Raw genomic sequence first — 24,104 nt, 5'->3', positions numbered from 1 at the left:
CTAGGCAACTGGGGCTGCACACCTGGGAGAGACCATCAGGAAATCCCGGGGATGGGAGAATGTATACACTAAGCTAAAAACAAAAGTAAATTTCAGAATCTATAACCCAACAAAAGGAAATAAGATACATGGATTGAGGTTCACGCCATCATTATAGGAAAAGGCCTTTGAAACTTAATATTAAAAAAAAAAAGTTACAGATTCTGATATACTTACCAAATAAGGTGGATTGGTCAGAAACATGTGTGTATCCATAATCTCCCAATAAAATGGAATAAAATTAAAAGTACTGGAATGAGGCCTCTATTGTTTTGGGAAAAGGTACCTAAAAATACTTATGCAAACAGCTATTTGGGATTGGAAAAAATAAAGTGGAAGAATTGAATGCACAACTCACAGGAGAGCCCCATATGTGGAGAGCTGCACCACCAAGTAGTTGTTATTTATGAATTCAGAAACTTGACTTAAGCTATAGAGTCACTCATCTCATCTCAAAACAAAAGAAAACCCCCCAAAATCCCCAACCAATCCAGGCTCCTTGGTGACAAGGTGATGACTACAGGCAAAGCCCTGGCAGCCCCAGGGCTGGTTAAACCCCAGCAGGTGTTGGTCACAGGGATCTGCAGGAGACCAGGATTTTCCTGACTAGCGACCAGAATACTTGATGGGCAAAGTAAGACAACCTGAAAAAAGGCCTCATTTGTTTAAAAAAGAGGTGAGAATTTCCCAGATTTATTTTTATCAGCTTGGGGGAAGGGGAAACAAAAATTCTTTGTAGATGTTGTAATATTCAGTCCCAGGTGTGTAGTTACTGAACTAAAGACCTTGATATTTTTCTCCAACTCATTACTGTCACACGCTGTCTGGATGAAAACAAAGGGGTTTATATATAGTGCTACTAGGGATGACAATTTATCACTGGCTTTGAAATTGCACATGAGGGACGACGCTAACATGATGGTTACCTGGCAACAAGTGAAGAGTTACTTCCTTCTCTGTAATTTCCTTTTCATTTGTGTGAATTTCCTAAAAGAGAAGAGCAAAGGGTAATATTTTTCTTTGTTTAAGGGCTCAAATGAATCACATAAAGCCATTCTTTCAGAATACACACTAAAACATCATATGCCCTCAGGAGTTTTCTGTTTATTTAACACGCTAGTTTTTTTTTTTTTTGAAGTTCTTTTAACTAAAGGAAGACAGAAAATTCCAACAAGTTGGTTCAATGTATTAAAGTAATTATTTTGGATGGACAGTTATTAGTCATCCCAAGCAAAGGGGCAGGGATGGGCACCCCCCACCTAAAGGAACAAATGTCGCACAGCGAAGTAAGGCAGCTGAAGGAGAGTCAGAAAGAATGGAAAGCGGTCCACAGAGTCCTCTCTTCCTCCAGTGAGAATCAAGCATCAAAAACAAAAGACTGTTGTGTGTTTTTGAGAGAAAATGGACCTGTGTAAAGGGCTCGAAGTTAAGAACAGGGAAATGTGAATGTATCAAGTCCATACTGGTCCGTGTACTCTGCAGCACAGCAGGGCTCAGTAAGGGCGCTGGGCACGCATCTGCCCACTCTGAGTTACTACCACCACCAGGCAGCACTCCGAGATGCCATCACTTCTAGCAAGGAAGCAAGGCCAGGTTCTGTGTCACTGTTTCTCAATAAAAATATCTTCAAACACTTCTATGTTGGGTTCAGTGTTTAGTGGATATTCAAAGATAATTAGCAATCTGTAATGAATTAACAAACCAAAGCAACAATCATGGATGGCTGTTAACCAAAAGAGAGGCAAGTGAGGCCCCCTTATCAACCTACCACGCCATCTATGAAGAATTCTTGCCAGAATGTCTAACGTCAATGTGCCTGGGCTTCTATGTCAACCCACCAATTTACAAGAACACGGGGACAGAGAAACATGTTAAATGATACCACGGGGATGCAACCAGTCAAATCCTGACTGTCGGAAATTCTACAAAACACAACCAGTTCTGCTGATAAATAAAAACGGAATTTTAAAATTTGGCTTTGAGTAGAAGTCTCTGGGTGGTATGAGTTTTCTGAATTTGTTGATTCAGCCTGAAGCACGGCACTAGAAGCAAGCTGGGGACAGCTGAGGCAGGGAGAGGCTGGGCAGCCCATCTGGAGGCTGAAGAACAAGAACACAGTCATGGCTTTTTTAGAGATCCCATCTTGAGCGTGCTCTATTTTGGAGATAACTACAATTTCCACCCCAGGAGATGCCAATAAATCAAGCCGCTCTGAGGCAGTGCTTCTCACACCAGTGGAGGGTTAGATCACCTGGGGGCTTGTTATCTCTACAGACATTCGGACTCCACCCCCCACCCCGCTCAGACAGGCCTGAGGACTCGGAGTGTGTAGGATGCAGCTGGGCCTCCAGTTTTGTAGAAGCACCCCAGATGATTCTGATGCGTTGCTCTAGGTTACACCAGAGGGACTATTTTTGCATATGTAAATGCTATGAGTGTTTTGGTAATTTAGAGATTCTCATTGAGAGTTTTCATCATCTGTCATTGACAAAGCACTAAATTAAAGCACAATTTATTTTTGACAGGTCTATCATCTTTGAGGAAAGCAAAGCTATTCACTCGCTGAATTCAATCAGCTGTTAGAAAACTGGCAAGCATCTTTAATGCTTGGAATTGTTCAAAAACTGAAGCCCCCATGGAGAAGACTACCCTGCTGTTGCGTCTGCAGAAGTATCACCTTCTGATGCTGAAGAACTTACACTGTCCAAAGCTACCTACATACACCAATTCTTGAAATGGTTAGTGAAATTCTTTGTTTACATTCCATAAACAAGACAATCAGAAGACACCTTCAAGGATTCTGTCCTACCCAAAACTTTCTGCTCCTCAGCCTCCGGGAGTGAACCACCTCCTCCCCATCAACTGCACGGGCTGCTGGACAGCAGATCCTGCAAAAGGCTAATCACATTGGCTCCTGCATTAATTTGGCTGAAGGGTTAAGAGAAGTTGAAAAAGCTGGCCGCTTCAGCTACAGACTTGTAGATTTGGCCACAAATAGGGGGCAGCAGAGAAAGGTATTCTACAGAGAATGAGATACTTGAAGACGGTATGTGGAGATAAAAGCCCAGCTCCCAGACACACAAGCAATCCCACCTGGATTCCACGGCTTTCCAGGTTCTAGTAAGGCCCAAGCACACCTCTGGCCCACGGTTCCATGAATCACACTTGTATCCTTCTAATATATTCCCTTGCTAACAAAAATTAGTTACAGTTCTGTCGACTGTCACCAAGGGTACTGACTTAGGTCACTTGCACTAACAACAGAGAAACCACAGATGACAGAATCATGTTCTGCAACTTGTCAACGTACAATTTTATCAAAGCCACAGGATCAGGAACCAATGTTACAGCCACCATGTCACGAGTTGGGCTGGCAGGGAGGAGTCAAATGCCAGAGGTAGCATCCACCACCTCAAGGCTGTGCGTTTTAGATGAGGTGAGGACATATGAGGCTGCCAAGCTGTGAAGCCTCACTGGATTCTACCAGTGTTCAAGTGGATAAAACACCCTGAATGGCTTTCCTTGGCTAGGACCCCTATATTTTCTTGCATGACCTCTCTGGGTGTGCAGGCACATACAACCCCCTGCCCCGCCCCCTCCTACGTACCAGGTAAAACAGAATGTCCCACATCATTCTTAGCCTTGTCATTTCCAAGGTAAGTCATACATGTATTTGTATATACATATATTTAAAGCAGAGGATACTAAGCTTCTAAAGATAACTGAGGTTTGTACACGGAAAGGGAGGAGATTTGTAAGAGACAAAGATCATTTAAATGAATCCCTACCAAGCGCTAGGTAAACAGGAGCACACAGGCTGGTGGGGAGAACAGACAACACTGACGATTGATGGATGCTATCATAAAGACTCTGACGTGGGGCTACAGGAGCACAGAAGTGGGGACCTAACTCTGCAGAGGGACCAAGTTGGGGAGGCTGTTCCAGCACATGCTTCCAGAGAAGTGGCTTGTAAGGAACATGCAGGAGTTCCCCAGCTGGACCAGCAGAGAGAAGAGGAAAGAGAAGGTGCGAAGACACGGAGGCAAACAACTCCACAGGAGGGTGAGAAACATGGCCGCGCAGCAGTGGGCTCGCCAGCCGTCCGAGGGGGTCTGGGCTTTCTCCCGTGGGTGGTGGGGGGCACATGAAGGAATGCAAGGGGTGGGTGAACAAAGCACACATATTACTGTCTCCAATAAACGTCTTTCTGGTAAAAGCACAGGACTAAATCAGGAACCTGGATGGGTTCTAGCCTACAGAGCTACCAGGAGGACCTCGGGCAAGTGTCCTGGCCTCAGTGTCCCCATCCAAAAGGACAGAATCAAGAGCAGTAATGCCTGTCTTGTGAGATGAAGTAGAAGAGACTTGCCCAGGATCAAAATTATGACAATGCAGTGAGTCGGAGGACTTGTGCCCAGAAGGAGGGAGGTCCCCGATGGCTTTCCCTCACTAGAAACAGAAAAGGAAGACCCTGCAGACCTGCTCTCTCCATTCTAAAACACTCTGTCACAACATGGCGCGGTATTCTCAAAGGGATGAAAATGAATCTACTAGAAGCATTTCCCAGGAGAAAAGGAAAAGGCTGGAGACATTTCCCCACTCACCCTCATCTCTATCAAATGCCCCAGAGGCTTAGTATTTATTTTTCATTTTAAACGTATGGACTCCTCTTCTTTCCTAGAATATTGTAAAATACAGTCTGATGTTGGCAACAAGTTGCTGGCCAAAAACTGACCTGAGAAAAGGGAACACCCACCTAGCAGCTAAGTGGTGGAGCAGCCACACATCTCACGAAGCGTGTGGGAACATCAGCACTGGAGGGGACGACAGGGAAACCACCAAGATCCCCAACAGCGCTGACTTCCTACTAAAGCTGCCGCGATCGTCAGACTTCTGCCCGCCCCGCAGACAGGGCGAGGAGAGCTCGGCTCAGCACAGAGGCACACACTGCTGTCCCTGTGGCCAGCGTCCAGGGACCAGGATCCTAATCATCCCTATCTCGAATGCCGCTACACCAATAACAAGATTCGACTTAACCAAGACACTGATCCCGAAGCAACCTCACCCATTTTGATACGCTGCGGAGAATCATAAAGTGAAAAAAAGATTTCCAAGCAGCAAAAACTGATGTGTCTGAGTTTGTGCAGAGTGAGTAAGGCCCTCCACATGCTGTCCGTCATTCTCAGCCTCCACTTCAACTGCATGCATGTACTAAGCCCTATGATGTGCCAGGTAACCCTGCGTTAGTATCTCACTAATCCTCACAACAACTCTAGGACTGCTATTATCTCCATTTTACAGATGAGGAAACTAAGGCTCAAAGGGGTTCAGGAACTTGCCTTTTATAGGAAAAGAAGTCACTAACCAAGGGACCAGCCCGCGCCCTGACTAACTCCAGAGCCCACCTTTCTAGTCGTTGTGCACTAGCTCTAACAAACGTTGTCTCCAATTTCCCACCAGCAAGAAGGAAAGTCATCACCTTCATTGCGTATTTTAGAAAACTAGCCTCCTGTTACAAACTGATTAGAACAAATCAGAAAAATTCCCTTAAGAGAACTGTACTCAGTGGAGGATTTGCCGTGTACAGGATAAAAGTACGGGACGGCTGACGTCAGCTACGCTCCTGAGAATCTGCTGAGAGGTTGCAAAGCAGCCTGGTTGTTTTCATTCCACTGGTTCTCAAAAAGTATCCTCTCCAGTTTCTTACCAACTTCACATTCAGGGTGCACACATCTTGGCAAAGGAAGAAAAGGGTAAGGGTCCTGCCAGATGATCACTGACCCTGAAAAGAATGGGGGTGGGAGGGACTGGGCCCCTACAATTAAGCTCTTATAGGTCAAATGCTTATAAATGTTCACATCAACACTTCACTGTTTACAAGGGCTTTGAGTCAAAAACTGAAGTTGTTATTCTCAGTTTAATTTCATCCAGCCAGAAGGGCAAATTCCAAGAGGCAACAGAACATCCCTAAAGGTTCCAAAACACAATTTCTTTCGATCACATCTGGCACTAAGTGCTAAAAAGACTTAACACAAACATTCTATTTCCTCCAAGTTGCTCTACTGCTCTAAAATGAACACTTAATACTCTTTGTTTTCTCAGCTAAAATAGAAAATCCAAGGGGAGGGAATGCATTTGCATCTACATATTGGGTGGGAATCCATGTGTATCTTAGAACAAAATTTACCTTTTTTTTTAAAGCAGAGTGTTGTATTTTTAATACAGCATAGTACAATTTGTTTTGTCTTTCCTCTGGTTCCTCCAAATTTTTCTCTGTGCATGTACTAAAAACAAGTAATACAGATTTGGGACCACAATGCAAAATCCAGTTCTGGTACCTACAGAAATGACCTTGGGCCTGCCATTTAACCTGACTGAGCTCCAGTTTCCTCCTGCAAATGGAAACAATACTACCAACGTAAGGATCTGAAGAGAAATGGGTGTGAACATCTGGCACGTACATTCAGTAAATGGGAGTTGTCACAATTGTAACTGTAATTGGCGGTGCTGGGGACTGAACCCAGGACCTTGTGCCTGCTAAGCACGCGCTCTACCACTGAGCTCTCCCCTCCCTGCTCTGCGCTGCTTCTTGATTCCTTTCTTTTTCTCCTCCTTTCCTTTGAGGATTAAATGAAGAACTCAAATACACAACTTAAGAGTTGCAACTGTTCAAGATTCTGTCATATGAGTAGAATAATTTCTACTTCTCCCTCAATTCTGTTTCCCACTTTAAACTGACTGTTCAGGAGGCTTCTCAATTCTTTTTTTTTCTGTGGGTGAGAAACTCCTGCAATTAGCATTGCTCAGGTAGACCCTAATTCTGTAAGGCTGACTACACAGGAATATCTGAAGCTATGGGAAAAGAAGTGGCATTTTTCTATTAATAGGATCTGTCTTCTACAAGCCCACAACGACTTAGGTCTCGTCATTTGCTGTCTTTTCTTCTGCAACAGAAAGTACTTTGAACCCACTACAAGACCAAAAGAGTAAACTAATGGCTTTCTTAAGAGAACACCACACTCAGAGAAGGGACTGCTCAGGCATGCTGTACAAAAGGAAAGCTTTCTTGACTGCTGAATTTTTTCAAAGTACATTAAGTTGCTGAAAGTCGGTGATAACTTGAGCATAAGCACTTGAGCACTGGAATTTAAGGAGCCACACTGTAGGCAATCATCACTAAAACCTAACCTGTCTCTGGTTAACACAACAAAACTATAAATATTCACTATCAATTCTTACTGATAATCAACTCAAGAGAAAAAAATAAGCACCATCACCTCTATCATCAGTCACTCCCTGCCCCCAAATCAAAATATACAGCAGTCCTGAGAAGAGAAATAACCTAGAGGACTCCCATAAATAAGGGCATGCAAAGAAGAATCACAAAGAAACCCTCCTCTCACGGACAGAACTTGTTTCCTTCTACTCTGGGAAGGTACCGTCTGGAGGAGGAGGCAGGGAGGACAGAAAGGACAGTATGCACGGCCTGGGTCCTACAGCTCCCTCACCCCCGGATTTCTACAACCGCTCTTCGAACTCCACGAGAAAAACACAGAAAGAACTAACAAATATGGAGATACTATTTCAAAGTCTGTGAGAAGAGTGGTAACATCCGCTGCTTGTTGATCCAGGGAGAATGAACATAGTTGAATGGAGGAGAGAGGAAGTGGTTAACAATAAGGGTACAGCCCACCTCTGGATGTAGGTCTTAAAGTGGGTTACAGACCATGACGACATTCCCACGTGGAGGCCGTACTCCTGATCATGCCGAGTTCTGATTGCGTATAAGCTGTTGTCTTCAAGGGGAGTTTTATTGGACCAGTGATTAAAGGCTATCCAACTTGACCTTTACAATTGGATGAGTAAATACAATCTTTTCCTTATTGACATCACCGATTGCTACGCTGTGACTCAGGGGTCACTCGGGGACTGCAGAAATCTCCAGTGTTCACTGTGTGAATGCCAAGGTAGGTACTCTCAAGGGCCAGCCCTCACGGAGGCTGAGAGGTAAATAATGATAAACATTCCACGAGCCTTATGTGCCAGGTGGTGTTTAAAGGGCTTTCTACTTATTAACTCCTTTAATCCTCACAGCCAAGCCTTTGAAACAGGGCTCTTCTCCCACTAATGCCTCCACTTTGTAGATGAAGACACCCGGCTAGCATGTGGTGGAGCTGGAAGTCAAAGCTGGCAGCTGGCTCAGTCTGTGTTCTTACGTGATGCCACACTACCTTGTATGAGGAATGAAGGAAAAAAGGAAAAACAGGGCAGAGAGATCAGTGAATGTATCTGCTAGAATCAACTGAAACCAGGTCAAAGCAAGCATCACTGAAAGTGCTCAGGGAAAGCCTGAAAGTGTTACAGAGAGGCAAACAGGCTGAAAGGAAAAAGAAAAAAGAAACACATGTACCCCCCAGGAGTAACAGCTGCTGTGTGGGGAAGGACCTGGGAGCTTCCGCAACACCAGCTGACAGCTCACCTCTTATGACTTACTCCACCGGGTCCTCTGAGGCCTGAATCTCTCAGTGTCACCTCAACCATCCCTCAAGAGTTTAGTGGGGACATTCTGATGTACACCACACTCCAGGAAAGGCTCCGACTGCAGGCAACACTGCCCTGGACCATCCCATGCTTCCCTTCTAGGGGCTTTACACCTCTTTCTCCTTCACCCTCCATATCCAGTCTATCACCAAATTCTATCAAAGTTACTATTTAATATAGCTAGAATCCATGCTCCTCTCTTATCTCCACCAGCACCCCCTAGTCCAAGCTATCATCATCTCCACCTGGCCCACTGCAACAGCTTGCCAACTTGTCTACCTGCATCAGCCTCTTTCCACCTATGTGCATCTCTCTTTCTCTGTTCTACATCCTCTCAGAACACAGTCTGCTCTGGATTATCAGTGGGACGAGGACAATGATGTGATAAAGCCTACGATGACCTGCATGGCCTGGTCTCCACCTACTTGTCCAGTATGGTTTCCTTTCACCCACCTCCTCAGTCTGCATGTTGGCCACACTGGCCTTCCTTCAGCCTCCTAGACCTGCCAAGCTCCTTCCCACCCTGAGTCCAAGTTCCTCCTGCTTGGAATACTTCTCTGTACCCTCTGCGCCCCATAACTGTGCGTATCCATCAGACCTCAGAACAAGGCTCACTTTCTCAGGGATGCCTTCTCCGTTACCAGGCTCTTACAGCCCCGCGTATCCCTCCCTCTTAGCACTCGTCATGACTGCAATTTCACATCTGTTTATGTACTTATTTAAGTCTATCTCCCCACCAATCTCTAAACTCTTTGGGGGCAGATCCTCTGTCTGGTTTTTTGCCGCTCTATTGCCCTAGAATCCAATACAGGCCTTGCAAACAGTAAGTGCTCAAAAGATTTCATTGAGTAATTTAATAATGGCTTTAAGTAATGAGAGGTTTTAAAACAAATCCAGCAGGGACCAGAGAACATATGGGAACTTAAGAGACAATATCTAAGCATTAATATGGTTGGCATCACCAGATGCTCCCATCATATTGTAAAGAACTGGAGAAACGGTTCACTCCTTTAAAGGCTGCCACGTAGGTGCTATCCATCCAGAAAGGCCAGTCGTAGAGCCTGTCGGTAAGAACTGCAGGAGGGCAAGAGCCGTGGGCGGGCCTGGCATCCTCCCAGGATCTCGCAGGCAATTCAACCAGCACCCAGGGACACCTGCCCCTGCACTATCCCTGTTCTCGGCGGCAGTGGGAGCTTCTTAAACAGTCGCCTCGTTTCAGAAAAGGGCCCAGAGTCCCTCTTAATCCTTTGTTCCTCTACCCCACTATCCTTCAACTCTGCCGCTCCCTGCCCAGCTGTCTAATCAACAAGGTCCCAATCTTACTTCCAGAGCTGTGACCTGTGGGATAAAATTCCTTACTGACCCCAGTTAAGTGTCATGTTCAATTTGTCAGAAAAGGAGGTAGAAAAGTACAGTTCTTTAATAATTGAGAAGAACTGGTTCTACTAGTTATGCTGACAGACTTTTCTCCGCGAGAGGCCTGAAAAGGAACTCATTTGAAAGTGATGCAAATTTTCAACAAATGGGGCATTAAACACGGCCTCCGTGGTTTGTGCAGCACCTCACGCTGCCCCATCTGAGTCTGGACAAAGCTCGCTACTGCGGCACAAAAGAATAGTAACAAGACGGCTGGCACTGCTCACAGGGTGTCCAGGTTTCCAAAACCAGGGTATCCCAGTGGCCTGAATTCAGCTAGAACAGCAGCACGAACGTAAACGAAGAGTAGTTCTGCCAGAGCGGCACGATCAAGGTTGGGGTCTTCTGGTTAACTCCTTATTTCAACATTTACCTCAATGCTATGGCTGCTCTTTTTGTTTGTTTGCTTTAATTTAAAAAGAGGTTAAGGGCATGAGCAGCACGTCTTCCAGTTTCCGCACATTTTACCCCACAGATCAAAAGGAGCTACATGTGTTCCCGCTCCCACTGAGAGAATCCACAGTTCCTGGGACGCCAGCTGCCGCGGCCCCCACATCATCCATCACTCGCTTTCTGCGGGGTCAGAAGCACTCCCATTCTCGGACAAGATGTGAGAACTGCCACCCCTTCTGCAGCAGGCTTGCAGCCCAAAGGAGACATGCCCACCGGAACCCACATCATACAGCTGGCCCTGTGCTAAAAACGTCTCAATCTGCTCTCCTCTCTGAACTCTGTTTCTGAGAAGAAGTGGCCCAAAGCACAGGGCTCCAATGAGCCTGTGAAGCGAAACCAGTGAGTCAACACTCAAGCTGTATGTCTGGTTACTCAGAGCTACAAGGTGACCCGTCTCTAACAGATACCATTCATCTCAACAAAACAGCTCCTGAGTACCCGAAATACCAAATGCCCAGGATAAAAAGATGAATGAAAATTGACTTCTGCCTCAGGACGTTCAGACAAAAAATAACAACCAGAACACTGGGTAATCAGCGCAAAAAATATCAGACACCTGAAGAAGATTCTCTCTCTACGCCATCATCTCGTTTAATCCTCACAACTCTTAACTGCCACTCCTGCTCCCGTTTTAGAGATGAGGGAAATGAGGCTGACCAAGGTTAAGTGAAGCAAGACTGGAGCCTGGGTTGGCCTGCCCAGCGCCATGCTCTTCACTAAAATAAACCAGACCTGTTGACCACATCCTCCCCAGGGACACAGTCTCCTCCCCGCTGCCTTTCAGACACTCTGTCATCGACTGAACTGTCATTTCTTCGCACCGCTGTACTCCAGCACAGCAAATGCCGAAGTGACCACACACACAGCCCCTGCCTTCCCAGAGCGCACAGGAGTCTGAGCATGGGACAGTGCGTGTGGCACTGTGCCAGGACTAGGGAACACAATGGGAGCACGGCAGAGACACCCACCTGCGTTCACAGAGGGCCAGCGAAGACTGCTACCTCCGGAGGTGTTGTTCAGACTGAGATCTGAAAATCGGCAGAAAGGGGTTCCGGACCAAACGACCCACACTCAGTCTGGCTGCACCGCCTCATCTCCCTTCTGGGCAGGGTCCTCTTTTCTTCTCACAGGACCTCTGTTCCAAGGAGAAGCTCTCCAACAACATATGCTGGGGACCCCCTATCCCTCAAATGGCTCTTTACTCCAGATCTCTCTTCAGAGCTCCAGAGCCGGGCACCCAAACAGCTTCCTGGCGCCTTGTGCTGGAACGTCCCTCAGATCCTCCAAATTCACATCTCTGAGTCAGGTCACCTCTTCCCCCCAGACCTCACCTAACCTGCTGTCCTCCTCTGGACTCCGGCCCCGCCATCCACCCGCAGCCATTCTCGGCTCTCCCCTGCCTCTCATAACCCTGCCTGCTCTGCTCTCCTCACAGAACCTGTCCACATCTGTCCATCCCTGCCGCTGTTTCTACTCCAGGCCACCATCACCGTGCACATGCCCGTGATTACAGCCACACAGCCTCCATCTGACCCCCTGGAGCATGCGCAGGGCCCACCCGATCCACTCTCCCCGAGTCCTGCCCGTCCAATTCACTGTCCAATCCACTGCCCACATGGTTCAAGTTCTCTGCAAAGCTTTCTTGTACTGCCACAGTCTCTCACCTTGTCTGTCTCCCCAACCAGTGATGCAAACTGGGGGCCGAGGCTGTACTTTTGTGTATTTTTAGCCTCAACTCCTAGCATACAACTCCTGACAGGTAGTAAATTGCCAACAGAAGTCTACTGAAAGCATGCGTAAGTAAAAACATACAAAGAGACAAATAATTCTGATCCTGTAGTGTTCTTTAATCCTAAACATAGTTCTTAAGAGATTAAAGAAACAGCCCTAGTAAAATTATTACCTACTACTGTGAATCACTATATTGTACACCTGCCACTTATATAATATTGTACATCAACTATACTTCAATAAAATTTTTTGTTAATTTTTCAAGTTTGAAAAATAAATAAAAATTATTACCTAAGTATATGATTAGTGACAGATTTTACTGATCTTTTCACACACTCGGCCCTTAGCTGGTTTTCTGAAACACATTCTAGTCTCAGCAATAGGGCAAGGGCATACTCAAAGACAGACTTTAAATCAAAAGCCTTATCACTGAGGATAGACTAGAGACTAAATCAATCTCTCTACTGTCCAGTTCTAGGAAGCGAGAGAAATCGGAATAGGACTTGTTTCCTGGAGCTGATTTCCAGGGCTGTTGGTTCCCTCCTCCTGGCCAGAGGCCTTCACTCCCTTCTGAGCCAGGCTGACCGGCAGGCTCACTTCCCTGAGAGCCTGACCAGGTACCACGCTGCCGGTGACCACGGCTAAACTCTTCCTAACTATACGCTGCCCTGGCGGTCGGTCCAAGCAACAGTCAAGTCAGAGAGCAGCACCTGAAGCTGGGAGCAGACATGCTGTAAGAGGCGAACCATCTCCGTCTGGACTCCGCCTTCCAGACCACAGATACGGGGCAGCCTGGGACCTGGCCTTTAAGGACTCTGCTATTTACTCATCATGCAAATCAGTTCTCAGCCACGATAAGTGTTCATTTCACTGGCCAAGAACCCTCAAGAACCCTTGGGAACCCTCAAAAGTAATTCAGACTAAGCATCTATTATCCGCAAAAATATATGTCTAACTCAGACACATAAACATGTAATTTGCCGGAGGTTTCACTATGTCCACTTTCACACGTCCCATGTCATTCACCTTGACAACAACTGCAAGGAATTTTCATCCCCACTTTGCAGATAAAGCCAATGGAGCTCCAGGAGGTTAAATAATGTGCCCAGGCGCCTGCAGCTGAGTAGGTGGTGAAGCCAGAGCTCACTCTCAGGAGTCTGGACACCAAACTCAGTACTTCTGATTCTGTAAAAGCTTTACTAAGACACGATTCACATACCATACAATTTAAAGTGCACCGATTTAAAGTGTTCAAAGCAATGGTGTTTAATATGCTCACAGAATTGTACAACCACTAACAGAATCCACTTTAGAACATTTTCATGACCCCCAAAAGAAACCCTGTACCAATTAGCAGTCACTCCCCACTTTAAAACCAATCCCTCTGCCCACCCCCAGCCCCAGGCAAGCAATCTTAAATGCTTTTCCTATTACCAATTAATACCATCAAGTGTTCCTTCAACTGCAAAAAGTCCCAGGACAGGGAACGGGGCAACAACCCTTGGCAGTGTGCTCACCCTAATAGCTAAGCAGTGCTCACTCATGTGTCCCTTCTAAATCCTTTCCCTCACATCAGATCTGTTTCCCTTATCTCAGAGGTTTTTTAAGGGAGAAAGTAACTGCTCACTAAGACCCAAACTAAAGCCCTCACCTGTTTTGACAGTTCATCATTTATTGAGTGCAGTGAAACGATTCCTCGGGCTTCTCAGCAAGGATCATTCTTGCCAGGCACTCCCCAGGCCTTTAAATAATACAAACAATCAGATTCTCCCTAGTAAGAAACTCAAGCCAGAGAGGAAACGGTAAGGCCCACATAGCAGTACCAGCCTCAGAGCCCACAGGTCTGACCTCACGAAAACAGCTGGCTCATCTGCAGCCAACAGGATCCGCTCACTCGCTGCTCGTTCGCTGGAACAGGCACTGCCGGAGGAAGTCAAGGGCAGCCGGAGACACACCCTGGGGAACAGCCGGGCTTCAGGCACCCATGCAGGTCACTGGTTTACCTCTCCAGTTTACCAAACTAAGCACCAACGGTGAGAGCGAAAAGGAGTATTTTTAGGCAAAGCACCTCATGCCAGAGCCGACTCTTGGGACACAAAGACCAAGAGCAGAGTCAGCGACCACACTGAGGTTCCTCATGCAGTTCTCAACCTCAACTCTCCCAAACCTCCCTGCAGGAGAAATAAAAATGACCTCTGAGTGACACTCTCGTGGCTGCCTTCTGAGGCCCTCGCCAGCGACGGCCCCGGGCCACGTCTAGCAGGCCACCCTGAGGCCACCCTGAGCTCCACAAGGCCACACTGCAGCCCTGCCCTCAGGCGCTCACAGTTCTGCTGGGGAGATAAGAGCTACAGACACAGAGCAATTACACACAAAGGAGTAGAGAATAAACGCTCAACAGCATCACCAAAAACCCAGAGCTACAGACAGCCTGTACCACGGGACAAGAGAGGAGGATGCCAGTTCCAGGAAAGATCTGAGAAGCAGAGGCTGAAGTAACAGGAGCCTTGGTCCTGCCCCGGCTGCTGTGTTTCACACGGTCCCTCTCACACCCTTTTGCCTCTGGCCTTTCTCTGTTTTGGAGTTTCCTCTACGATTTCATTTGAAACAGCAGTTCTCAGCAGGGGCTGAAGGAAGAGATCAGACTTAACTGAGAAGAATGCAGGTTCCTACAGCACGTACCCACCCCTCCCCGCCCCAGGTGTGTCTGTGTCTCTACAGCTGGACTTCGGACAGTGTGTTTTGAAAGTTTCTCAAAGAACCATGGTGTTTAAAAACAAAAACAAAAAACAGTTCCTTGCATAAAATATATTTCAAAACCCTTACCTAATCCAACTCTACAAATCAGGAAATGAGACCCAAAGAGGTAAAGGGGCTTCCTGAAGGACACTCAGAAAAGATGGCCAGAGCCCAGGGCCCCCAAATCCAAGCTACTGCTCTTTCAACGAGCCAGAAGCAGGAAGAGTCTGAGGTGGGCCTGGGGAGTGTGTTAAGATCTGGACCAGTGGAAAGGGCCAGGAGCATGCAGGACTCCTAAATAGGAAAATGACACATGTCCTGTCTGTGGTGCCCAGGGGACAGGGGTGCAGAAGGGAGCAGCAGCAGGTGGAGAGACCAGTTAAGCAGTTGTGGTCGGTGGTCCCGGCATGAGAGGAGAGGTTAGCAGGAAGAAAGGCAACGGAAATGAAGACAGAGCACCACAGAGGCTCCCCACAGAGGATACCCTGGGGACTGTGACTGGTCTGGACAACACGTGATGGGAAGGCTGACTTAAAAGGAGGGAAGTGGCGCTGAACTGGAGGTATAAGCCCAGGACCTAACACGCTGCCCAAACCCCAGGTCCTCCTGGAAGCCCTGGAGACAAGGGAAGACACTGTTATAGGAGGACAGAACGGAAATCCATCAAAACACTCACTGAAAAAGAAAACTGTGTCAGAGGGCAGATGGAAAAGGCAACCACTGTGGTTACAGCAGGGTCCGACAAGAGGGATGGCACCCCTGGCTCTCCACAAGCCTCTGAGTGTGCAAGGGGAGACCGACGCTGGAAGGGAACGCAGGTCAAGTCTCTGCTTCAGGACCTGCCCTGGTGGCCCAAGGAATGAACACATGAAGAGCACACACAGCTGCAGCTCCCGGGGTGAACAGCAGCAGCAACCATGGCAGTCAGCACCTTGTTACTGTCACCTGCCAAGGTGAACCGTGTTAGCTACTTTCCACAGGTGGCTTTACTCAAGACTAACAACACTCTTACTGGCTTTTACTTCCATTTCACAGATTGGGAAACTGAGACTCAGAGAAGTTACACACCCAGCCTAAATCCATACAACAGGCAGGAAAGCTGTAAGTCCAAAGCCACGCTCTGAACCCCCTACATTACATTTTAATTCCAGTAGCACTGGAATGTTACAAGTGCTAGAAGAGAGGTGGCAGGTGGCAGTCATGGTGCTGTCAGAGTTTATCATTTAAGCTAACTGATGTGACCAACAGCAGCTGCAGAAACATATGGTGCTGCCTCCTGTGCCTCCCCTCCCGGTGCCCCTCCAGGACTGCTGTGTAAACACCAGGTCAGCCGAGGGGCCAAGAGCCTTGGGGCAGGAGCTTTCCCCTGGTCTTGGAGCAAGAGGAAAGAGGGGCAAATGAGAAGCTCCCTACAGGCTCACCAAGAGCCAGACTGACCTCAGGGTAAAGCAGCACCCACAGAATGGAGGGAACGCTCCACACCTCCCAGCAGCTTCCCTGGATTCGACTCTTCGGGACTTGCCTCACTTGCACCCGCACACATCTTATTATATAAAGGATGAGGACAGATGCTCCAACCACCTGGTCTCAGCCCACCTACGAGCCTTTTGAGCTGTCTCTGTTGTCTGCCCACTGCATCCTCCTCCTCTGCCCCACAGCAGAGCCCACTTCAATGCTGCCCTTTCCAAGTCCCACGCAGCCACAGGTGCCGCAGTGGGCCCCCCGCCAGCCCAAGAGCATCGCACGGCAACCTCCGCCACCATCAACAGGCAGCGCCTACCTCCGCGCGTCACGCCATCTGCCGACTTGCCATCTCTCCAGCAGAATGTGAACCTCCTAAGCACACAGACTGCTTTTCCTTTTCATTCCTAATTCTGACACAGTGCTTAGCAAATGAGAGTTACACACCCAATGATTCTTCCACTTCACGTTACGGTCAGGAATAGCAGCATCTAGAAGGTGTTAAGCACCTGTCACGTGTCAGGTCCTGAGCTGGGGAGACATGGCATTTCTTCCCATGTGCAAAATGAGCCTGCTGGGAAGATGGGCATCCAGTGCCAAAGGTGAGATAAAGTCACGCTGGAAAGTGCATCTCAAGGGGTTAAAGCAAAACAGGAATTCATTTTCATGTCTAGAGAAAAGGCAGAAACACAGTGAGATTTTTCATCCAAAAAACAGTTCATTCCCTTCAAAGATATTCCCAGGAATCTTAAAAAAACTCTCCTCACTAAAACAAAAGCAAAAAGCCCAGCAGCTCAGGACTAGTGCCTGAAACTGGGATTGGCAATGTGTCACAAGGGAAAGGCAGACTTCAAACTATTCACCACTGTGGCCAGGACTTCCACACACAAGCCCTGCTTTCATGGCTGAATCCCATCTCTTCCCCAAAGCACACAAGTGATGGCTTAGACGCCACCTCTGAAAGGCTGCCCACTAGGCAGGTCAACAAGGAATGTCGAAGGGGCACAGGAGGCAAAGGCATTTACATATAAAATCAAAACAGCCCAGTCTGGCAGCTGCCTTTGAAATAGGTAAAGAGAATTACTACTCCCAGAGGTAATATGATTTCACTTACTAATATCTTAAGTAAATCATCAATCAGATGTGATAAGTGGACAAAACCTGGCCTATGATGGAGATTCAGAAACGAGGGAAGGGGAAAAATAAGTCCACAGAATGAATCCAGCAAAACGTCAAAGGCCAAATGTTAACAATGAATAAAGTCCACTACAAAATGTTCTCATTAGGTTGGAATTTTAAATTGAACAAAATCATTTTCAAATGTATAAAGAAACAAAGAAAAGAGGAAAGGAAACTTTCAGAGATAGTGAAAAATACTCTAAGAGTTACCACCCAGTGAACTTTCCTGGCGTGACACCATGGCAACAACCACAACAACTAAATAGTCCACTTTCATTAATACCCCAGCCTGGAGAGACTTCAGGACTCTAGGATTAATGAGTAAGTCACTTCTGAGACCATCTGAGCGGCTTCTGAATCACAGCAGCAAGGACAGCTCACACCACTGAAGGCTACCCACGCGCCACGTGCTCCGCGAAGGGCTGTGCGCGCACAGCCACAGGTGATGCTCACACACGCTCACGTACACCTATCAGCTAGACAGATATTATTAGTCCCATCTTTCAGGCAGAAATACGACTGAGGCCCAGTGCACTGGCCTCGCGCACAGCTAGCAAGGGAGAGCGATGAAGCGCCTGCTTGCCTCGGAGTGGGACGCTCCAGGTGTGCGGACGGGACCACAGCGAGGGGAGGCCCGGAGCCCTTCAAGCGCTCGGACAGCTGCGCTCCCTCCTGCAGTCCCTCTCCATTTCTCCTGCCCCTCTTCCTCCTTTCAGAACAACACTAGATAAGAGGTGAGAAGAGTTATTCCAGCTCAATCCTACCTGCTAATCTGTCTTAAGAGGTTTATCTTAAATGATTTACTAAACTGCAAACCCACTCAAAAAGGGCACATTTGAACTGAGATGAGAAACCTGATGACAAACTGAGGAAAGCTTCCTGCTGGAGAAATAACTCAGTTTCCGCCCTGCTGACAGCAATCAGCGGTGTCATCTTCAAATACGAAAGCCATGGGGCAGGCTCTAAATTTTCACACGTACTACCATGGCCACCATATGATATACACACACAAAGCCTACACATACTAAAAAGTGGGAATAATTGTTTTGGTTATTAGGGTCGTATAATTAAGGATAATTTTATTTTTCTCACTCCCAAAGTCTACAACTTTATTACATTGTCTTTATCACAAAAATAAGGTAAACATCTTTTACAGGGATTAAAAAATTTTTAGAGTTCTCTCTAAAGCACGCTGTGACACAGGATGATTTAATGTGGAAGTAGTCAAAGAACAGCAAACATTCCATGGAGGATGTTCAGAGAAGGATCCAGAGCTCTAAATTTCTAAGCTTGGGTTCCCCACAGCCTAAGACTTTGACAGCAGCCCTGGTTTTAACTTCAGAGACGGAAGTAGGGTGCAGAGGAGACGGGGCTGTCCAGTGGCAGCTGTCTGATGGGCTGCAGGAAGTGTTGCTTGACAGCAGCCTCATGATATCTTCTGATGCTCTATCTGAAGAAGCTGCGCAGTGCTGGACAGGACCCAGGGAGATGCCGCAGGAAGCACATGCAGGAGAAAAAAAGCAGAAGCTCCGGACAGATCATCAGCCTAAAGCCACAATTAAGAAAGTGGTCATTTTAGGAAGAACTTTTAATGTCCCATAATGTCCTGTTTAATCACCGTCAATGACCTCGAAGCTCAAGGAGAAAATTCTGCCATTAAAATTTATTTTGGAATGGAGAAAAAGTTATAGAGACTTCAAGTAATGGATCTAGATTTTGCTTTAAAAGGTTATTTCTTATTGCAAGGAGAAGGAAGGAGGGCTGTTTGGGGATAAGCCAATCTCTTCTTGTCATCCACCCATCAAAGCCCTGAAAGTCAGAGTCCAATACCACAGTGCTCCATCAAAAAATAAGCTCCATCATTTCACTGGTTTTGGATCCCCAACATCTAAAACAGTGCCTGGTACTAGCAGGTGCTGAATAACTATCTGTCAAACAAATTAACTGTATAAGCAGTTTCTGGGACACGGAAGAGCTAATAAGTATCAGTAAATTCTCATTTTTTAAATTAAAATTTGATATATACTTGCAGGCATATCTTCTCCCCACCAAAAGAAACAGCCTTGAATGAGGACTAGGCAACTGAATGGCTCTTAAGTTTGGATTTTGGGGCCATTCTCAACCTTCATGACTCTTCTTACCTTTTCCCCCCAACATCTACACAAAACCTTCCCTGAGCTCCTGCAGGTCTGGCTTAGCCACAGGCAGTGCTCTCCTTAGGAGACAGCTGTGCATTAACAGTGTAGCCCTGGGCAGGACACGGAACCCTGCAGGGCCACATCTACGTAAGAGAGGAAGAATACAGTGGTGGAGTGGATCACCTTTAAATTCTCTCCCAAATCTAAAAAATCCAAAACTAAGTAATTAATAACTATTACTAGTACATTCAAGTCAAACACTGATCTAAACTCTACTAGAAAGAACATCTTAATCATATGTGGAATACACACAAATATGGACAAGTACAGCTGACTCTAAAAGCTGAATTTCTCCTAGTCTCGGTTTCAGAGAACAACACAGCAGCACCCTGAAGCTTTTATTCAGCTTCCTTATCACAACGGAACCGGCTCTTACTAAATCAGAACTCCCTCTCAGGATCACCTGATGGTCCTCTGTGTACAAGCTGCCAGGTACAGACACTAAGCATTTCTAACCACTATCAATTCCCAAACCAGTGCTCACAATTTCAACGGAGCAGAGAACTGATAGCCTTAAAGAATCAGAACTGTCATTCGGCACCAGAGAAGGTGACTAACTAGAAAACCATTTAAAAACCACAACACTTTCTTGGGCTCTTTGTGCTACCTAACATCTCCCCATCACACTGTGTGTTTCTATTGAGGAAAAAGGGTCTAATTTAAAACTACATTACAGGTTAACAATTGACATGGAAAGACTTATACAAAATACATTTCTGGTGAAAAAGCATATTACAAAATAATACAATGAGCAATATTAATCCTATTTTGGTAAAAAAAAAACCTACGCACATATCTGATAGGATATACTCCAAATTAACATAAGCTTATAATTTTTCCTTAAAAAATTTGCTTGCTTAACTATATTATCTCATTTTTCTACAATGAACACTTATGGCTTCTGAAATAATTCAAACAGGTATTTTATTCAACAAGAAAAGTGGATCTAGCACCCAAACTATAACCAAATGCTTCCCTGAAGCAGAGCTCAGCATCCAGGGTTCCCCGCACTAAGACGCCCACATCCTTTGCACCTAAGCTGGGATGGAGGGGCTGAGATGTGTTCAGGTACCAGCCATCAGGTATTACCAAGACAGGCCCAGATCTCTCCCTCCTGTTCACCTCAGCTTCCAGAGCCACTGGCTTCTCATTTATGCTCTTTCCTAATTTGCAAGCCTCTGGGCAGAGTTTACAAAACATGACCAAAGGTCCCAAATTATAGTTCAAGATTTTAACTTTCACATTCACTGATTTAGAAGAATCAGTGACAGAAGAGCCCAAGTTATTGTGGCACAGATCCAATTTTAACAGATGAAGTTAACTCCTACCCTTCATTTTAGGGTATCCAATGTCAATCCTTTCTGATCACGAGGGGGAAAAAAAAGCTCTCATGTTTAAAGGCATCATCTCCAAATACTTTATCCAGTTAAGCCTTCTGTTTTTAACAGAAAGTCCTGATTCTTGATAACCTCTCGGGCATACAGAACGCAGCTACTGTTGAACCTTCCCAGATCTGATCAGACAAGAACAAGTTCATGACCAGCACAGGTATCATAAGGCACTTCACACAGAAAAGGTGTGAAGGTTGTTCTGGCAGCTCAGTGATCTACCAGCAAAAAGGTGTCTAAGAAATTGGGATTTCCCAGCTCCCAAAGCAAAGTGCACACAAAGAAGTAAGTGACAGGAAAACATACAGAAAAGGTAGTAAAGATAAAGGCAATATGAAGGAAAGGAATAGAATGACAGTCTTCAGAAAGGTGTTCTGAAGGACTCCTATTACATGAGTCAGGAGAAGTTTACCAGACCGAGTGCTCTCAAAGGCTCAGAAACACAAAAGCTCCGCCTCAAACACGTTCATTTGCATTTCTGATTCTGTAATAGCTAGCAAAAGCTACATCGTCCTTAAAGACAAATTGCTTTCTCACCTCCTCATTTGCTTATCTTCTAAAAACTACCCACAATTTAGGTCAGAGCTTTATTCTCTGTTACAAAATATTTTTAGAGACAGATTTCAACAAAGAAGCATAGTGTCTACAAAGCATTATTTTACTGCAAGAAAACAAAACTGCCAACTGTAAGGATCTGAAAAATGTAACCACTTCAAGCTTATTTTGAGGCTGAACCACTCCCCTTCCCTAATTATCCCTCAAAGGAAATAAAGCAGGCGCTGTGGGCAAAGAAGGAAAAACATGTCTAATTACGACATGTGCATTTGGTGGATAAAAAATTTGAACATTCTTGAACTCTGGCCACATTTCAGACCTTCCACTTGTAGTTTAATTTCACTGAAGAGGAGAGGTTAAAAGATCAGCTGTATTTCAAACTGGGTGCAATAAAAAAGACACAAAGAGAAACTGACCACACTACTCACTCTCAATACTATAAGGGAACCTGCTGAAAATTCAAGATGACCCTGACTCCTTATCAAGCATTTACAAGAGGAAATGGTTTTTATTTTAAAATCAGGACTAAAAACAAGACCTATTTCAAGAGGACTCTCCACAGGAGAAAAATGCACACATTTGAAATTAAAAACACATACGCAAAGACTTCAGGTTACAGGTGGTCTTACAGAAGCAGCCCTTGATCAAGACCTCTCAACCACAGCTCATCTGCCTTGGCTTTACAGAGGCGGGAAGATGGCTGAAGAGTTTGTTAGTGCCTCTGCACCGCTGCTGGTTAAAATGCTGAGAGAGGAGCAGAAAAAAAAAACCCTTCAGAAATCCTAAATGAGAACGCATCTAAGCAGGCATTTGGATTGGGAGCTATTACTCAAGAAGCCCTCAGCTTGGCCTACAAGCTAACCTCTTTAACCTCCTCTCCTATGACTTTTCCCCTCACCGACAGGATTCTGCAAGACAGGCTTCCTCCATGCCCCTCCAACACTCCAGATTCTTCCCTCTACCTGCACTACTCCTCCCTCAGATCCCAAGCATCCTTCAAGTCTGAAATTTTCAGCAAAGGAGGAAAAGGGGGTCTTTTCTTTTCCCATGATACTTTTAAACTTCTAATACACCAAATAATTAACTTATATCCCCATTTTATCTACTGTGCACTTCTCTCTCCCTCAAAGCAGCTCCGGGAGAACAGGGATCTTTTATTTTTGTTCACTGATGTACACCCCAAACGTTCAGAATAGTGCCTGGCACAGAGTAGGAGCGCAAAAAATATTTTCTGAACGAATGAATGAGCTTGACAGTGAAACTCCAGGAGGAATGCAAGAGGGGATGAAATGAAAGGGGAGGGAAAAGCTACAGAGGGAAATTTACAAGAGAGAGGCAGAGACTAAGGCCAGGACCGACCCACAGTTGCTCCCCGCAGTGCTGATGGGAGGCAGGAGGCACTGCACGGTATCCCGCCAGCGACATCGAACAGCACTCTCAGGAGCAAGCTGCTGAGATAAGCAAGCTCTACAGACTCACTGAGAAATTCCAAGGGCAGGGCAGACCCGCTCCGACTGCAGGCTCTGGGGAGGTCCCCACGGGGGTCCAGACTCACCAGCCCTTCCCCTCCCGCGGTGCCCCACACCCCAGCTCCCCTCCACTGTAGCCAGGAGCGTGCCGGGCCGAAGTACCTTCCCTGCTCGGGCCCGTTCACCTGGTCGCCAGCGAGCCGGGCCCTGCACTTGGGCACCTGCCTGCCCGTGCCGGGGGTCCCCACCAGGGCTGGCGTGGGGCCCAGCGTGCCCCTCTGGGCCTCACCCTGCCCTGCTCCCCTCCGGCACAAGGACAGGAAGCGCCCGCGGCCCTCCCGGCTGCGGGGAAGGGAAGGGGCTCCCGGCGCCCCTTGCCCCGGCGGCTCCAGCCCGACGCCCCGCCCGCGCGGCTCCCCCTCCCTCACCTCGGGACGCACGTACGACACGAAGGAGGGCTTGGGCGCCTTGGTGCCGCCGCCACCGCCGACTACCCCTTTCCCCAGCATACCGCCGCCCTGGGAAGCTGCGACGCGCGGGAGCAGAGGCGGCCGCTCGCAGCGGCCACCAGCACTGGCGGCGGGGGCTCCGCCCATCCCCAGGGCCGCGGCTGCCGCGGCGCCGCCCGCATCCGGCTCCGCCGCTGACACCGCTCGCCCCGCCCAGGCCCGTGGGCCCCGCCCAGGCCCGTGGGCCCCGCCCAGGCCCGTGGGCCCCGCCCAGGCCCGTGGGCCCCGCCCACTCCGCGCGCCGGCGCAAGGAGTCAGAAATCCTCAGCCGGAGGCCACGCCCCCTCCTTTCGCGACCGGCCTGTCTGATTAGCAGATACTCGCCTTCCTAGATAGGCTCCATTCCCCTTTCTTGCGGCAAAGCCCTCCCCACGAGTTCTCTGATTGGCCAGAAGGCTCTGCCCGCGGAGGGCCATGCCGAGCCCC

The 24,104-nt window shown here is 47.2% G+C and overlaps 1 protein-coding gene across 2 annotated transcripts in view; it reads right to left on the bottom strand.

Annotated features, from left to right (window-relative positions):
• The window catches only part of MTMR12 (myotubularin related protein 12), a 59,231-nt gene extending 35,411 nt beyond the window's left edge, over positions 1–23,820 (bottom strand). For both annotated transcript variants that reach the window (XM_072958810.1, XM_072958811.1), the window contains exons 1-2: positions 23,598–23,820; positions 966–1,026 (exon numbers count right to left, since the gene is read on the bottom strand). In XM_072958810.1, the coding sequence (XP_072814911.1) occupies positions 966–1,026; positions 23,598–23,765 (229 nt within the window). In that variant the 5' untranslated portion in view covers positions 23,766–23,820. The remainder of the gene's footprint in view (positions 1–965; positions 1,027–23,597) is intronic.
• Positions 23,821–24,104: the final 284 nt, after the last annotated feature.

Source organism: Vicugna pacos, chromosome 3 (assembly GCF_048564905.1).
Source record: "Vicugna pacos chromosome 3, VicPac4, whole genome shotgun sequence".
NCBI classification, from domain to species: domain Eukaryota; kingdom Metazoa; phylum Chordata; class Mammalia; order Artiodactyla; family Camelidae; genus Vicugna; species Vicugna pacos.
The sequence above is the reverse complement of the archived record's forward strand: the minus strand, read 5'-3'. Positions and strand labels throughout refer to the sequence as shown.